Source organism: Anser anser (genome assembly GCF_964211835.1).
Source record: "Anser anser genome assembly, chromosome: Z".
Taxonomy (NCBI): Eukaryota; Metazoa; Chordata; class Aves; order Anseriformes; family Anatidae; genus Anser; species Anser anser.
Window position 1 is genome coordinate 75,153,956 of NC_139723.1, and position 18,612 is coordinate 75,172,567.

The 18,612-nt window shown below is 39.7% G+C and overlaps 1 protein-coding gene across 4 annotated transcripts in view; it reads left to right on the forward strand.

Annotated features, from left to right (window-relative positions):
• Nucleotides 1-12,531: 12,531 nt before the first annotated feature.
• The window catches only part of RANBP3L (RAN binding protein 3 like), a 39,757-nt gene continuing 33,676 nt past the window's right edge, over nt 12,532-18,612 (forward strand). The window contains exon 1 of one of the 4 annotated variants that reach the window (XM_083818503.1): nt 12,532-12,969. In XM_083818503.1, the coding sequence (XP_083674629.1) occupies nt 12,789-12,969 (181 nt within the window). In that variant the 5' untranslated portion in view covers nt 12,532-12,788. Of the gene's footprint in view, nt 12,970-14,893; nt 18,506-18,612 lie in introns of those variants that run through there. The other 3 variants (XM_083818505.1, XM_083818504.1, XM_083818506.1) reach the window with 3 other exon arrangements.

An 18,612-nucleotide genomic window follows, 5' to 3' on the forward strand; every position in this document is an offset into this window, starting at 1 on the left:
TTGGGAGGAATGGCATTTCCTTTATCTCTATTGTTATTATGTACAAGAATAAAATACTTTCTCCCAGAAGCCTTGCAAATGCTCTTCTTTCAACATCTAAAATTTGGCTCACAGGAGAGATGCTGACAGGTGATTTCTCACAGATGGTTTGGTGGGGAGGAGGAGAATAAAGAGACAGAAAGGTAACAAAGCTTCGTTTTCCCCACTTTACAGACTATACTCTACCTACTGAATTGCATTTCGCTAAGCTTCATCTTATGTTCTGTCTTTTCATGGATGTGACTTCATCTGTCGCACTTTGGAAACCTAAATGAATTGTCTGAAGGAATGAACCCTGAGAGTCTATGCTCCTTCCACAGTCACTGGAGGGAGAACATCCATAAAGCACAATGTAGAAGCAACGAGGATTTTCATTTAGATGCCTTACTTTAGTGCCTAAAATTAGATGGGGGTAATTTCAGGCAATTGTGCTTTGGATACAGAGAACTGTGTTTTCTGTGAGTAACTACAAGGCATTAACACTCTCACAATAATGGTTAACAATTGGTTCCTCCTTGAAGCCCAGAAATGTCAGGAGTTTTGTGCTAGGTTTTCTACTGTATTGAATTCTTTGTTGGATACATATTCATGATGTTGTCTAAAATGTTAGATAGAAGTAAGTATTGTTATCTTGCAAACTGTCATGAGTGATTTAAAATAAACGTCCAAACATTTAGACTTTAATCAAAAAAGTTTTAAAAAAAGTAAAAGTTAATTACTACATCTGTAAAAGTTAAATACTACATCTGTGCTTAGATTAATGGTAGTACTCGTATACATTTTGAAATAAAGTTTTGAAAGACTTTTGACTTAGTAGTACATAATGTACTGATTAAAAAGTTGTACTCTGCAATATAAGTAGAGCACATGTAGAATGGATTAAAAATTGGCTGGTGTAACTCAAAAAGAAGGTGTCTTTGGGGAATAGCCAGTGTACATGTGCGGGTTTCCAGAGACTGGAAGCCTGCAGCTGTTCTGCATTTACATCAACAGTGATGGCATGACAATTTTGGAGGGGGTAGTCTAGATGGCTTTGTAATTCAGGCCTATTCAAACAAAGAATGTTTTAATGTGGCAAAGTATAAAGTCCAGCAGTAAGGAATATGTGCATACACACAGAGTGGGGAAATGTCTTGTGGACAGCCCTAACTCTGGACATACCAAAGGTCATAAAAGGTGAATTTGTAATTTGGTGTTGAAGCAGGCCTGTACCCTGGCCCTGCATGTTCAGAGGAAGTGCTGGAGGGAGCTATCGGTCTGAGTTTGCTTAGATTTCCTCGGTGTGAAAGCAGAACAGATTGAGGGAAAGAAGTGGGAAGAACAAGGGAAGGAAAAAAAAAAAAAAAGTAAGGAAAACAGTGCTTTTCCAGGTTTTACCAAGGCAGGAAATTGGCATGCAAGCAGAGCACACACAGCTCAAGAGCTGGGATATGCTCTTGGTACCACAATATAAATATAACAGGACTGCTTAGGAAATGGTCTGTAAGCTTGCAGGGTGTTTTACCAGGCATTGTAAAACAAGCTAATGGGTGTTAGGGGCTAAAGGGATAGTTTTGTTGTTGTTGTTTAACAAAATATGGATGGCCAGTTACTGGACAGTATGTATTATTTCATAATGCATTGTTTTGTAAATTCTTGGCATGCGAAGGAAAAGTAGGTGATTAGCAATAGCCATTGTGGGTGATTATTCCCCTTTATTCGGCATCTATGAGAATGGACTAGGAATACTGTGCTCAGTTCAAGACCCCCCAGTAAAAGAAAGACAGATAAACTGGAACAATTTCAACACAGGGCCATGAAAATAGTGAGGGGCCTGTTGCACTTGCCCTGTGAAGAGGGGCTGACGGAGCTGGGCTGGTTGAGCCTGGAGAGACAGCTTCAGGGGGATCTTGTGGCTGCCTCCCAAAGCACAGGAGGAGCTTATTAAGACAATAAAACTAGACTGTTCACTGAGGTGCACAGCACAGCAGAGTAGTCATAAATTGAAATGGAGAAGGAACTTTCTATATATAATATATATATACCATACATAATATATATACTATATATATTATAAAGAACAGGTATCCAGATGGAGGTTTTAAACACTTGACTGGATAAAGCCCTGAGCAATCTGGTTTGATTTCAGTGTCCACCCTGCTTTGAATAGGTGTTTGAACCAGATGATCTCCTGAGGTCCCACCTAAACTGAATTATTCTGTTATTCAATGCTTTTGATACATAATTTTTGACGTGATTAAACTGAACAGAAAACAAACAAACAAAACCCAACAAGCCAATGATTTAAAAACTGAAAAATAATTATTTATATTCACATATGGAGAGTTCTTTAGTGCAAAGTACATACTACAAATAGGTTCAGTAGTGCATATAATACTTGTTTTTACAAATAAGTACATGGAACTATCAGCAAAAATACATTGCATTTTTATAATGTCTTTTGCTTTTTGGACTTCAAAGTACTTAGAAGATGATATAACAAATATAGAGTTAATTCTGAACTGTATGGTGTCTTTTAGTCTTTAATAGGTTTGATTTGGCAGCTCTGGGATAAGAAAATGAATACACATGTCCTGAATGAGCAACATGCCTGGGAAGCAAAGTTAGTGAAAGTCATAAGGGCTCAGTCAGCTTATTTTCCTGAGCTTTTGCTTAGCAGAACACCACATGGTCCTGAACTGTTAAAAATACTCTTGTTTTGCATTGCATGTTTGTTCTGGAATACTATAGTGGAAATCTAAGTAGCAATTTACTGCCAAACACATCCCTCTCCAGTTTCAACGGTCCTCACCAACCAGGCTCTGTACCTCCTCCTAATCCTTTGTCAGGCAGCTGTGCTAAATGACCCAGTAGGGCTCAGAGCATTTTTTTTTTCCTTCTGCGTGACTCTGCCTAATTTAGGAACTAGATCTCATTTACCAGGCCTGAGGCTGCTGTGAACATCTAGTCAGTAGCTCTCTCCACGTACATAAGCAGTAACTGGAGCTGGCAGCAACATGCGTTTTCTCACCACCTTCATGCCTGCTTCCCATTCAGAGGCCAAGCGTGTTGCAACCCTAGGTCTGATTGTCCTTGTCTGTGGGGCTGGCAAAAGGAGTTGTCACTGAGTAATAGGCACATACTCAGTTACCTCACTGAGCTCCCCTCTATTCAGGTGTTTTATCACGCAGATGAACAGACAGGCAGGCCTGAAATTCTGGCACACAGACCCCCCTCAAAAACAGCGCTGGAACTGGTTTGAAAAAAGAAATGTGGGAAGGGGTTAAAAATCAACAAAATCATAGAATTATAGAATCATTAAGGTTGTGAGAGAGGGAGTTAAGAGAATCTTAGTAGACAGGATGCTGATTACTGAATACCTAGATTGTTGTATCGAACTAGTAGATGTTGCTTAATGTCTTTGCTAACTATTGTGCAAATTAACTGAAACAAGAAGTCTTGGGGCCCCTCACAAAGGATAGTTCCTGATAAAGATGGGGAACCTGTCTTAAGAACTAGCTGAAACCAACCCTGTGGTTTGGACAAGAGCCAAGGAGCAGCTGAGTCTGTGCAAAGACGAGGTCAACTAGTGGTGATGAAGAAGAGTTATCAGCCTTCATCCCCACGACCCCTGGCGACCACCACCAGGAGGCACTGCGCAAGCGCAGATGGGAGGAGCTTATGCAAATGACTTATTGGAACTAATCTTAATATGAAGCAGGGATCGGTTATGTATAGGCGCATTGTGAAACTTCATGCATATGTAACCCTTTACTGCATATAACCAAGGCAAGTTGCCACATTGGGGTGCGCAGGACTTTGGTGGGACTACCCCCTGTGCTGCCCAGCACTGAATAAACATACCTACTTTACAGTCTTACTGATTGTGGAGTTCGTTTTCTGCACCTCAGTTGGAAAAGACCTCCAAGGTCATCTGGTCCAACCGCCCCCCAACCACCAATATCACCCACTAAACCCTGTGCCTAAGCACCACGTCCAACCTTTTCTTGAACACCCCCAGGGACGGTGACTCCACCACCTCCCTGCGCAACCCGTTCCAATGCCTGACTGCTCTTTCTGAGAAGAAATGTCTCCTAATTTCCAACCTGAACCTCCCCTGGCACAACTTGAGGCCATTCCCTCTAGTCCTATCACGAGTTACCTGCGAGAAGAGGCCGACCCCCAGCTCCCCAAACCTTCCTTTCAGGCAGTTATAGAGAGCAATAAATACGGTCTCCCCTGAGCCTCCTCTTCTCCAGACTAAACAGCCCCAGTTCCCTCAGCTGCTCCTCATAGGACTTGTGTTCCAGGCCCTTCACCAGCTTCTCTGGACACACTCCAGGGCCTCAATGTCTTTCTGGTAGTGACAGGCCCAAAACTGAACACAGTACTTAAGTGCGGCCTCACCAGAGCTGAGTACAAGGGGACAATCACCTCATAGACCAAACTGAGAAGAGTGTAAATTTTGTGTTACAGGAAGTCATTAAAAGAGTAAAGTGCTAAGAAAACTACTTTTAAAGTTTTTACTCCTTGAAACTAGATAATGACTATTACAAAAATCTCATGTCCATTCTTTTGTTGTTTAGATGTGGGAAACAGGAATGTTATCGCAGCTGCAGGGTAACAGTATAGACTGTACTTTTTTGGGGGGAGGGGAGGAAGGGCAAGCTGTCAGATACTGTGATATGAATGGTATTCCCTGCTCAAATTTGAAAAATTGGAGAGTGGTTAGAAGCATGCAATTGGTGCCTTTTGGTTGAGTGATGAATATATCTGAAAATTAAAATGAATGCATTGTGCTAGCTTTGTTCATGTCAAAAAAAGGATTTTCAGAGTTCATCTTTGAAGAAATAGAAGTCATATGAGTGCATCATGCTGACACACACAAAATCTGCACTATTCTCAAGGGTTCTGTTTAATGAGAGAAACAGATCTGCAGGGGAGAGTGCCGAACATGCCAATGACAGCAGGACTCATACAGGCATTTTAAGGACTTTGATTGAACACTAATTGCAAACACTTGGGTTTGTTTGTTATAATTGAGTGTTCACAAAACTGTTAGACTCAAATTAGATTATAATGTCTTTGGTCTCATGTTCATAGTTATTTTGTCTGCAACAAAACCTTGCACCATTTGGAGGCTGTAGAAATAAAGACTTTAACTTCTGACATAGCTAAGACAACAGCACAGCTCTATTCCCTGCTTTTTAGTTTTATCTCTCTTCCAACTACTTTATCTCAACCTTTACATAATTTGCATTTTGTACTGGGTCTGGCTGGGATGGAGTTAACTTTCCCTGCAGCAACCCATACAGTGCTGTGCTCTGCACTTGTAGCTAGAACAGCACTGGTATCACTCCAGTGTTGTGCCTACTGCTGAGCAGTGCTGGCACAGCATCAGGAGTCCTTCTAATCCCCCAAGAGCCAGCAGGCTGGGGGTGGGCAAGAGAGGACGAAGGAACATCAGCAGGGCAACTGACCTAAACCAACCAAAGGGATATTCCATGCCATATGATGTCACACTCAGCCATAAAAGGTGGGAAAAGGAAGGAGCGGGGAGGGGTGGGCTGTTGTGAAAACGTCTGTCCTCCCGAAAAATGGCTACATGTGTTGAGGCCCTGCTTCAAGAATGTGGTCAAGCATTGCTGGTTGGTGGGAAGTGGAGAGTAATTTCTTTTCTCTGTACTTCCACATGGCCTTTGCTTTTTTGTTCTGTTTGGTTTTGTATGTTTTTTTGTTTTCTTTTTCTTTTTTCCCTTTCCCCCTTTCTCTTCAGTTAAATTATTTAAATAATAATAATTTTCCCCTAATTATTTTTCCTTTAATTAAATTATCCTTATCTCAACCCATGAGTTGTTTCTTTCCTTTTCTTCTTCCCCTCCTTTTCTGAGGAGGGGGAGTGAGAGAGCGGTTGTGGTAGAGTTCAGCTGCCTAGCAAGGTAAAACCACCACAATTTTCACTGAAGTAGATCAGTGAAGATATTCCTCCTTTCTTTTGGGGCTGATCACTCAAGGTAAAAGTGACCTACATAAAGTAATGAGCACACTGCTTTTTCAGGCAAAGTTACACGTGCCTTAAGCAGTACATTGCTTTTGTAAAGGCCTTTCCCACAGCACTTCCCTTTGAGTACTAGATAATGCTAAAACACTACAGATGTAAATCGAGGTCCTTTCTGGTCCTCATGATCCAGCTCATGACATTTTTTAATGTACTTATGTATGAGTGAATTTCACAGGCTAACAAATGTCCCCATATTCCATTTTAGTGGTTAAGCAACATAACGTCAGCTATACACTATGATACATAAAAAACACATACATCCTCTTCTTAAAGGTGGCCCATGAAAAAACTTGTACACATCAAAAAACTTTCTGATCCTTTGTCACATAAAGACGTCCTGATGTTATTTAAAGTCTGATGGTTTACTATTAAGATAATAAAAACAGAAATAACAGTAACAATTTAGGTCCTGTTCAAAATTCTAGGACATATTTCTGTTGACGGGTCAGTTCATAAAATTAACAACAAAAGTTGATTATGTACAACTTTACAATACATAAAAAATACTGACTAAATATACTTAGTTTTATATAGGCATGACGGGGTCTTGAGCTCATTCCACTGCACTCTAGTCTTTCTTTAAGCATCTGCGCTAAATTCTTCCTCTAGTTACAAATGCATGATGCTCTTTATTATAAGGAAGGCTTTATAGATATGACTGCTAATTTGACCAAAAGTATTAATGGGCAACACAGTTGCAAAGCAAAAACAAAGAAGAAAAAGAAGGAGCATAAAGGTTTAAATGTAAATGACAGCTATCTACAAGATGTGTCATTCTCTTTTGGTAAACTTCTCTTGTCTTATGTAGAGTAAAATACATTCAGTCCATTAATGAGATGTCATGATTAATTCAAACCTGAATAATGTTTATTTTTAATTAATCCAAAATGAATTTCATAATGATATGATGAAAAAATATATAGGGATAATCTAATTGAATTTACATTTTCATAGATGAAATGTCAAAACTACAGGATTATCTGTGCTTTCTGATTTCCAGACAAATTATTTTGCTTTTTTTCATTTACAGTTTCACGGGACGTTCTACACTTAACAGGCTGTTGCAATTTATTAACGATTTTATTACTTGAAGGAATTCTACAAGGAAAATGAATACGTTATTAACACAGGGATACAAAAATGGTGATGCAGGTCTGGACCACAGTATCTTGTCTTCAGCAGTGACCAGCAGTGGATGATGAGGCTGAGAACAGGACAAGCTGATGGGGTGCTTCCCCAGAACACCTTCTAATTCTCCAGCAGTTTGCTGTTAGGGACATCCAATGATCCCAAAAGGATTCTATAAAATCTGTTGTGTGGAGTCATAGGGATTCATGTTGAACATCTGTATCTGCTGGTTGTCAGCCAGTGGTTTCACTGGAGACTTTCTGTTGCTGTCAGAGCCGGTGTTTTGTGCTGGCTGACCTCAATGTGCTCACCAATCATGTGGCCGACATGACCATTCTTTATACGTTTTACTTCAAAGGTGTCTCTACATAGTAGTAATTCCATGTACAAGACAGTTGTGTGCAGTGTTTATAGGTATGCAGAGTTCAGCATTAAAAATCAGGTGTTCTTTATGATCATTCAGTCCCATTGGTGTTGGAGGGACGCCTGTCACTGATCCAAAATAGGCCGCAGGTTCTGTATTAGTCCCAGAGACAATGCCAGGGATGGTGCAGCAGTGACACCAGACCATGGTGGAGTCTGGGCAACAGCGCGGATGTCCCACAGCCTCTGCACTTTACCGGCGAGGAGTTCCCGCTGCAGCGCTTGCATGATTTGCTCTGCTTCCTTCTCTGTATTTACCACATCATTTGGCAGGAAGAACTCTGCCTCTTAGCATTTTCTTTCTGAATGTTCAATTTTGCTGACATTAATAAGACTTCTATAAATAAAGCAGTCTTACTACAGTGGACTGGGACACTCAGAATCAGAGACTGAAACACAGGGATAGATAATTGTTGCATTTTAAAACAAAATGTAAGTGTTTTAAAGCCATGGCCAAATCAAGCATTACTGTGTAAAGACGAAAAACTAGTGTGAGGATAAATTAGTTATGACTCTTCACACTGCGGAAAGCACTAAAGCATAATTCGCATTAAGCCAATGGAAACATGAAAAGCAAATGAATTGAAAATATTAACTGCTTGTGTTTGGAGGAACTGGAGTATTTCTTATAATGTTTGCTCTTAAAACTTCATGGTTGCATGTTCGTATTTACTGTGGCACTAAGAAAGAAACTTAAACATTAGATTTTCTTTTTAAATACTCTATAAGTTTTGGTATTTTGCAGTTTGAAATATCCTGAGCTTTTTAGGATCACTATTTGGAAATGCATAAACGAATGTACTGACAATGAAATGTGACACCATGTTAATCTTACTTCTGCAGTTTTACATTTTAAAGTCATCTCAGTACAGCCAATGCATTCTGACACTTATAATAATTTTGACCAAAATTTAAGCTAAGCTGGAGCAATGTATAATTTCTAAATGAAGATGGTAAAAAGCCATAGAATCATACAATGGCTTGGGTTGGAGGGGACCTCAAAGATCATGTAGTTCCAACCTTCCTGCCATAGGCAGGGATGCCACCCACTAGGTCAGGTCGGCCAAGGCCCCATCCAGCCTGGCCTTTGACACCTCCAGGGATGGAGCATCCACAGCTTCGCTGGGCAGCCTGTCAGACTGAGGCAAAGAAGTCAGGAAAATCTGTGTGAAATTCAGCCATTGAACTGATTAGATTTTTCGGATCTAAACATAAAAATTTAGCTATAAGCACATGATGTAATATAGATCATATATAAGGAAAACATTCTTTCAACTAGGAATGGGTCCCATCTCCAAAGCTCAGCCATGATCCACACCTGAGTCCAAGTTTTCCTAATGCTCTGGGATATTAGGACTTTAGATTACAAACAGAGCTCATCTTTGACAAAAAAAAATACATTTCATATTATACACCTCTAAACTCAGACTGTCGTATTTGGCAATATTTGGTGTTTAAGTGCACTTATTTAATACAGTATTTATTTAAGCATTTTAAATGGGTTTCACAATAATACTTTGCCACAAGGAAGGCTGATTATGGACTGATCACAACAGACTCCAAACACTACCCAGAAAGGACTGCATGGTTGGAACCATTTGGTCAGTCTCAGTGTACCTCAGACACCATTTTCAGACACCTTGAAGTTGTTGCTGACCTCCATGGCCTTGAGGGACTTTAGAAAGTAAAAAAGTATCAATCCTCTCATTTTAAAACCAGTTTTTTAACTCTATTTTATTTTTTTAAAGAAAATAATTTTGATGTTTAATTACAATGTACTAATTTTTGCTTGAACTGAGCAACTGCAACTGAAGATGAATTCCAAAGCAGCTTGCTCAAAAAGAGCAAGAAGGATGCCCTTAAAATCACTGTACTCAAACTAAATTAGTATGCCATAGTTTAGAACATGACCATCTAAAACTGGACTGTGGGATTAAGATTTTCAACTCTGCCAAGTTAGGAGTACAACATACAAAACCTTTTATTTTTAACCTAGATTAGACATATTAATCAGGAACAGAATTTATTTCTCTATTTACCGTATTACTTAGCTTGTTCAATGAAAGCATAAAGGTCTTGATCTTATACTAGAGTACAATCAGATACTGGACAGCATGTCCAGTATCTGATTTAGGGTATCTGTTTTAGGCTAGACATCAGGAAGAGGTTCTTCACCGAGAGGGTGGTTGCACACTGGAACAGGCTCCCCAGGGAAGCAGTCACTGCACCAAGCCTGTCTGAATTTAAGAAGCGTTTGGACTGTGCACTTAGTCACATGGTCTAAAATTTTGGGTAGACCTGTGTGGTGCCAGGAGTTGGACTTGATGATCCTTATGGGTCCCTTCCAACTCAGGATATTCTATGATTCTATGATTCTATATTAATACGTAAGTACAATTAAAAACTAATGCTTAGAAAATCTGTAGACCACTGTGTACAAATACACAGAAGAAGATCTCACTGAGAGAAGGAGTTAAAAGAATCTTGGTAGACAGGATGCTGACTAATGAATACCTAGATTATTGTATTAAAAATAGATGTTGCTTAATGTCTTTGCTTACTACTGTGCAAATTAACTGAAACAAGAAGTCTTGGGGCCCCTCACAAAGGATAGTTCCTGACAAAAACGGGGAACCTGTCTCAAGAACCGGCTGAGACCGACCCTGTGGTTTGGACAAGAGCCAAGGAGCAGCTGAGTCTGCACAGAGGCAGGAGGTCAACTAGTGGTGATGAAGAAGAGTTATCAGCCTTCATCCCCACGACCCCTGGCGACCACCACCAGGAGGCACTGCGCAAGCGCAGATGGGAGGAGCTTATGCAAATGACTTATTGGAACTAATCTTAATATGAAGCAGGGATAGGTTATGCTTATGTATAGGCGCATTGTGAAACTTCATGCGTATGTAACTCTTTACTGCATCTAACTAAGGCAAGTGCCGCGTTGGGGTGCGCACGACTTCGGTGGGACCACCCCCTGTGCTGCCCAGTGCTGAATAAAAATACCTACTTTACAATCTTACTGATTGCGGAGTCCGTTTTCCTCATGTCATCACCAATTATTAGCATGCGATTTCTAATAATTCATTTTTTTAGGCAGAAATCAATATGTAATATACAAAGAGAAGCAGGTGTTTTATTTATTTTTTTTTTTATTTAGACATTGTAAGTCTCAAGTTAACTCATAACTTGTCCCAATTCTTGGGACAAGAACAAGTATTAATGTGAGTTAAAAGCTGTCTAAGAAATAGGGAGAGAAAGTAGAAATAAATTATTTGGTTTATTGAGCTAAAAATCAGATTTCATATTGAGTAGTCCTGTAGTGTAGATGAAGGGAAAGGAGCCAACAATACAGCAGCAGCATTTGCAAATGGGTTACTTAAATCGGTCAGTCTGCGAAAAGATGTTGAAGTCTTCCATGCTGCTAAGTGAATAGTCACTAAAATGGCAAATAGTATGATTAATGACATAATACAAATGACAAATGACTATGTGGATGAAAGAAAAAGTCCTTTTAAAATATGTATTATGGGATTTGAAATTAACTATCAATAATCTCAAAAAATGTAACTGGCCATTACCATGAACAGTGCGTTAACAGTGCTGTTCGGTCTGCAGTCTGATAGAAAAATAAATGAAATGCTAGGAAGTGTTTGGGAAAGAATGAAAAATAATTCAGGAAACATCACACTTAGCTCTGTGCCATTGGTTTTTCCGCAATACCATGTCCAGAGAAAGATATTCTGGAATTAGAAGCTTGAGAGCTGCAACAGAAACAGGAACAATTCTCACTGGAATAAAAATCGAAAACTTCGGAACTGTTTGTTTTAGAAGATGAATAGATTATGTGATAAAAGTGTAACAACGCAACATGGTTCAGAAGCTAGAACAGGACTGTTTCACATAACAGTAATAAAGCAATGTTCAACTTAAACTGAAAATTGGCAAAATAAAAAATAGTAACAGATCTTTGCACAAAATGAAGATGACTCTGGCACTTACTGACATGTACCTGTGAGGCTAAGGATTTGGCAAGGTTTAGACAGAGACTGAACATCTAATTGCAGTTCACAAAACTACGTGGTACTGACAGCTAAGGCTGAGGATTCTGCAGCTGGGGTAAAATGGCACTCTTGAGGATTCATGCCAATGCACACTGAGGTTCTGATGAAGACAAATGACTCAGTATCTGCCTGCTCTTGGACTTCTTGCGTATTATGCAAAGCATCTGCTACAGCTGTTCTGAGAAACTAAAGTAGCCATATGGTTCCAATAAACTTTTAGCAAATTCCTACCTTAGGAAAGTCCTGAACTTTTAGGATTAGAGGCAGTTTAACACTAGTCTTGCAGCATGACGGCATGAGGTTGGTACCGCGAGCTGAAGAATTTGGGGCTGTCACCACTGAAGTGACCAGCGGGAGACTCACGTTAGGCTTCATAAACTTGTCGCAGGGTGCATCTGCAAGGTGGGGCCCGCGACACCTTCCCTGCGTTTGCTTTGTGCCAGCGTGGAAGTAATTACAGACTGTGGATGCTTTGCTTAGCATTCGATTTCACCTCCTTTTTGGAAAACAAAAAGCCTGAAGCCGGCAGCCCCTCACCTCCCCCCGGCGGAGCCCCCTGCGCCTGTCGGCCGCCTCCGCGCACAGAAGCCGGGGCCGCCGGCTCTGCCCGAGGCTCCCGGCGGCCCCTGGTGAGGGGCTGAGGAGATGTCGGCCCCCGCTGAGGGGCGGAGGAGACGGCGGCCCGTGGGGAGGGCGGCCTCGTCCCGGCGCTCCCCGCCCCGTCACCGAGAGCCCTCCGCTCCCCCTCAGCCGTTGGCGGCAACCGCCATAGGCGGCCGCTCCGCCCTCCCGGAGGTATCGACCCGCCGGGCTCTGCGTGTCCCCTCCCAAAGGCCGGCCCCGCGAGGAGCGCTCCCCGAGCTGTCCCCTCACCGCCCCGCCGGCCGCACACCCCGGCAGGAGGCGCCGGTGCGGCCGTTGCGGCGCTGCCGTTGAGGCGGCCGTGAGGGCTGCTGGCGGCGGGGCCTCACTGCCCGTTTATGTGCGGGGGCCGCCTAGGGGACAGCTGATAAGACCAAATTCAAAGCTCGAGTCCCTGCTGCAGCTTCCATATATAACCATATATACGATTATATATAAGGTGCTTCTTCATCATAATGAGAAACCAAACAATTCCAGCGTGTGAAAGGGATGTTTTATACACGGGCAAGCAGCACGCCTGTGCAGGCTGTGATGTTTCAGTCAGATCCGGGCACGTCGTGAAGGCAAAACTCGACTTCCCCAAGCGAAGAGGCTGGCCCAGTGACCCCTTAAGCCCCAGGGAACAATGCTGCACAGGTAGGTTTTGTTGGCTGATCTCTTTCATGTCTGCTGTGTTCCCCCCTGGAAGGGCATTTCTGGGGAACAGGATAGTACTAACACAAAGTGTTTTGTATGACAAGTGGTATTGGCGATGCCAAGCAGAGCTTGTCTGGCAGTAGTTTCATTATTGTAAGTTCCTGGTGGTGGTCTGACAGAAATCTCCAAGTTGCATTTCAGCTGAGCAAAAGCGAGTACCAGATAATGCATGTTTGGGGATTTATCTATAGAGCACCCCAAAGCGGTGTCTCCTTGTTTCTAGTAGTCTTGAATCCCTGGTCACTTGAACTTTCTGCACCTTTTCAAAACGCTGGACCTGAAAGTGGGTAGGAATAGTGCTGACATTCCCACCCCTAACCTGCTCTGAGCGCTGGGGCGCTGGGAGCAGAACTGGTCCAGCCTTGCTCCTCTGGGAGGTGCGGGACTGCAGAGGTAGACAGCAAATCCTTTATCATCTAGGTGGTGAGGAGGATCAAGAGTTGAGAATGTTTCATATGAAATTGTAACAATAACATTTTTAAGAGGATGCTTAAAGAAAGAAGTGTTTATATTTAGCATGCTTTGCAGGTGATGCCACCAATCATTTTTTACCACACAGTTTAATGAAAGAATCAGAAACAGCAGGGGGAAGTGTACACTTTCAAGGTCTATGTGATGCTACAACTAATTTAGCATGTTTAAGTTAATTAATCAGTCAACCAGCCCTTTTAGTTTGTGCTTAGGTTTGAGAACGCATACTCCTATTTATTTATATGCCCCAAAGTTAAGGATGTGTGAGTGTTGTTGGATCACAGCCTTATTATTCTGCACAAACATCATGAGTGTTATTTCTACACTACTTTGTAAGGATTTATGAAATTTAATATTGGTACAGTGCCCTGAAAATGGCAATCCTTTATATGGCAATGGATTTTATAGCCCTTGCAATTAGTATTTTACAGGCTTTTATGATTTATTAAAAAATGCTGGGCACGAGGGTGTTGGAAATGTCAGTGTTTATAAAACAATTTTTGGTTATGTACCTTGGCACAGTCCTGCTGGTCTAGCAATACTGTTACTTCTCGCTTTGCATCACTGCTTGAATTACATTTTAGTGACAACACTCCCAAAAATATTTTCTTCACGCAGATGTTTGAAATAAAGCCAATTGAGTTTTCATTTTTCTTTAAAATTATGTTGAAGTATTGCTGGGGGAGGATTTTTTTTTTTTTTTGATGCCTGTTTACATTTTGCCTGTATAAAGGTAAGGACTGTGCTCTATAGAGATGAATGTGTATGACGTGCTGTACTGTGTTTATAAACCCTTTTGCAGGCTGTCAGCTGAGAGTCTGTGGCTCAAGAGAAGGATTATTTTATTTTTTAAATTTCATATCATATGCTATAAACCCGTAGTGAAGTTAAGAGTCGTAAGTGGAATTGTTTGGGTAGAAGAACCCTTTCCATACTGATCAAGAAAATTGTATTTAGATTCTGCAGCATTTAGAAGAGTGACTGAAGAGAGGCTGAAGATGCCTGAAAATGTTAGGGCCTGATTTTGCACAAATTTGCCTGGATGAAGAATCCTGGCTCTCATAGTTCCTCTCACTGATGACAATGAAATTATTTGTGTGGGTTATGAACTATTTGTATGACAGAGAATGTGCAAGAGTCTTTAACAGTACAGTGAAGCTGCCCTTGCACAAGTTCTTCCAGAAGTTTTATTTTGCAATAGTCAGTTGGATGAACTCTTCTTTTCCTCATTCTGCATATGATGAAACAAACACTTCTTTGACAACGTACTTGCTGTTGATCCAAACAGGAATGTGTGAGGTTATCTATCACTTCCCCAAACTGTAATTTGCAGGAGGCTATGTGAACCCAAGGTAAGCAATGTGCATGGTAATGTATTTAATGGTAATGTATTTAATACAAGGAGTCTGAACAGTGTGCAGTGCTGTGTTCAGCAGTCTCTTCATTTACCACTGAAATACAGTCGCTTCTGTAGCAAGCACTGAAATATATGCTGTATACATTTAAGGGTTTATCAAAAATTTAATCTCGATTTGTTTGAAGTGCTTTATATGCTTCAATAGTGACGAAACACTCTGGCATGGTTTTGGACCAGTCACTGAGAACATATTCTGTTGAACATTTTTGCAAATTCAGAATTCATGAGTACTCGTTGCAGATTTGTTGATTCGCTGACATTCTTCAGTAGAAGAGTGTTCTAAATATAAATTTTCAGTTAGCTTACAAGTTTGGCAATATTACTAAGATGCTGAACCTGAAAACCTGTTGCCTATATAAAAATAAAAGGTTAAATATGTATTGAATGTCACTAGAAGAAGGTCTTTTATATCTCTGCCGGTGGAAAACTCTTCTGTTTAGTACTGAAGATTTGACTGGATCAGACTTACTTGATTTATTTTATTTTCACATTTTTTTTTGTGGTTCCTGATTAAAAAACAACAGAAACAACAACAACAAAAATAAACAACATGCAGGTAGAAGGGATTTAGACGTAAATAAATTAATCAATCATGTCTCAAAGTATCTTAGCAAAAACAATAGAAATGCAAATTTGCTTGGAAAATCCTGTCATCTTGGCGCTAAAACTAATTTTATTAATCAGTGAGAAAAAATATCTTAATTTTCGAGAGAGTTGTCCTAGACAGTAGTGAATGTACTTCATATACAGAAATCAAAAGTGCGAAGGATAATAAGTGGAAATCTAAAAATAGGTTTCCAGGTCCATATTTAGATTCTTTAAAAAGGTGACCTGATTTTTCAAAGGTGCTGAGCAGCCAGTCGTGCGTGTGCATTCCACAGCAGTTCTCAGCTGCTCAGCGCTTCCACAAACAGACATGCTATTCAGGATCAGAGAAGTGAAATTTTTAAAAGCTTTTTCTGTATGTCTTAAAGTTGGTGAATTTTATTAGGCTTGTGCCTAATGTAGTGTTCTAGGACTTCTCTATTTTGACTTGTGTCATCTTCCTTATTTAAGTTTTGGCACAGGGAAGCCTGGATTATATAGTGAGGTCACTGAGGGATCTTGAGATGTTGGCTGCCAGCCTTGTTGCACTCTCACTTGGCTGTGAATGGACTCTACTTTATCTTGCAAAGTTCAGCGAGTATTTTTAAAACAGGAACCAAAATTCTACTGCAAGTTTGGCAAATCCTGATCTTAGTCAGAAGGTTTTACTATTTTTTCACCGAAAAATAGATAGATGAAAACAGTCCAACTCCGGAAATAGACAGATGTCTATTTCTATATATATATAAAAAAAGGAAACAATATTTAAACATGAATCTAAGCTTGGATCGCGAAGTATTTTGTTAATTCATTCTACCGCATATTTTCACTATATATATTTCTCTTCTGCCCAACACTGCAGTTGTATTATCTGAAGTACAGGTAGTTTTCTGTGTTTTTAAAGCTTATTGAAGAAAAATTGGTCATAATAGTACACAGTTTAACTCTGGCGGTCCTTGAGGCAAAGTGGTAATGGACAGATCATCAACTGGTATAGTCAAAATATTTCCTTTTTCTTGAAAGAAACTGTGATTTCTGGATCCATGTCTTCCATTTATATGCTAGTTTATTTTTATATTCCTCTTTTTCTTCATATACGTTGCCACAAAATACCGGCATATTGTTTTGTTTTAGTGTTTGCTTTTTTTTTTCAAGTAATTGCTTATATTCATAGATGGCAGAAGCCCTGGTGTTTTTTTTTTTTCTTCTTAGTACTTCAGTAATGTAAAATTACCTTTGGCAATAATAACAATTCAAATTACAGGAAATCTATTTTTCCTTTAAACTTCTTGCCTGATTGCATATCCCTGCTTAGTTAAGTTATTTGTGAAACAAATAAAACAACGTTACATGCAGCTTCTATGAAAGAATATGCTATTATTGCTTAACTTCATTTGGTTTGGGTTCTGTGACTCAGGAACTATCAATCTAAGCTGTAACATTAAAATGAAGAAGGATTTGTACTTTTAGTTTGCAAATTACAGTAGAAATATACAAAGCTAATGAAATTCATGGTACAGTGTATCAGAGTGCAGAAACTTGCTAATGCTATATCATATATAAATCTCTTGATATAGTAACTTGATTTCCTGATTTTACATTTGAATGTAGTAGTTTTTGTGTGTTGTGTAATGCTTGCTAAGATGTGAGCGAAACAGTTTTGGACACAGTTGAAGGTTTTGTCGGACAAATATCGGTAGTGACATTATTTGGAGATAAATCGAGAAAATGATCTTTGATTGAGTATTTATTTATGTATTTATTTGTCATTTTTTACTGTGCAAAGTAAAAATTATAGTTTCTGTTTTAGAATGAAAGGTTTCCTATGAGGTCCACATGAAATGGCTACAAAACCCAAAGAGGAACAAGCTATTATTTTCATTCAAGGAATTAGGGAGAAATAGATTTTTTTATGAGTTAGCTTTTGTCATCAGTGTTACATCTTTATTGGAAATTATGAACGACTGTTTTTTTTTTCAGGTTTTGAAAAAAGCTGAAAAAGGTGTGAAGGATTCAGTTTTGTAGCTAACCTAACCCAAAATACCTGATTGCAGGATTGGTTCTTTGTAAAGAGCCATACAAATAATATATACAGTTCTGGGAACAATAAAAGCTCAGGCACACTGGATTGACTTTAGGGATTTAAAGAAATTGTTGGTATGAAACCGCAGGAAGAAACAATACAGACATGAGAATCCTGCCACCTAACTAGTCAGATGGCACTCAAATGACAAATAGCATTAAAAAAAGCTATTGCCAGTTTTGTGGTGAAATCTTTAAAGTATAGTTTCTCATATGGCTTTCATTTAAGCCTGATTTTAAAACCTAACAGAAAGCAGAAATGTAGAACACAATGTAAGGTGTGGACACTTTCATGTTTTGAAAAGTACTCGGTTAATTTACTGGAAAATTGGTTACAGCTTTCTTAAAGGTAACTAGTCCCTGAAGTAGGTATTGGCTAGTCACTGGGCAGGAATTAAAAAATCTGGGTGATGTTGCATACCTGTGACACCACAGAAATCCTAATTCCTTAAATATAGCTACTCGGTTTTGTAATTAGCTGGAGAGGAGCACTAGTCAAGGAAATAAATTTGAACAGAACGCAAATTTGAACGAAAAAGTAACCTTTTTGTTTATTTTTATAACAGGTTTCTAACTTTAGATACAAAAATATTTGGTATGAATATGAATTACAATGTTTTCAAACTGGCAAACATGCAAGTTAGGTAATGAAGATGCAACCGTTTATTTCCTTTTGAATCTGAACATGAAAAAATAACTCTTTTAAAGTGAGAAATAGAAACCTGCTATTGAGATCACAAATGCCTTATGCCGTATCTTATCCTCTTAAACATTTGTTTTGTTTTGGCTTTTTTTTTTTGCTTTGCTCTGGAAGGAATAGAGCCACAGCACTGACAGCCACTTTTGACATAGGTTTTCCTTCTGCCTGAAAGCTGGAGAGTTCGTTTTGGATTGCATCCATGCTGTCCCTAGTTCTCAAAGGTTAGATACCATTTATCTGTTCTCTGTGCAAGATGGAGCAATAATAATAATAACTCTAAAATAGCCAAAACCATCAGTGTCCTGCCTTTTTTTTTTTTCTTTACACA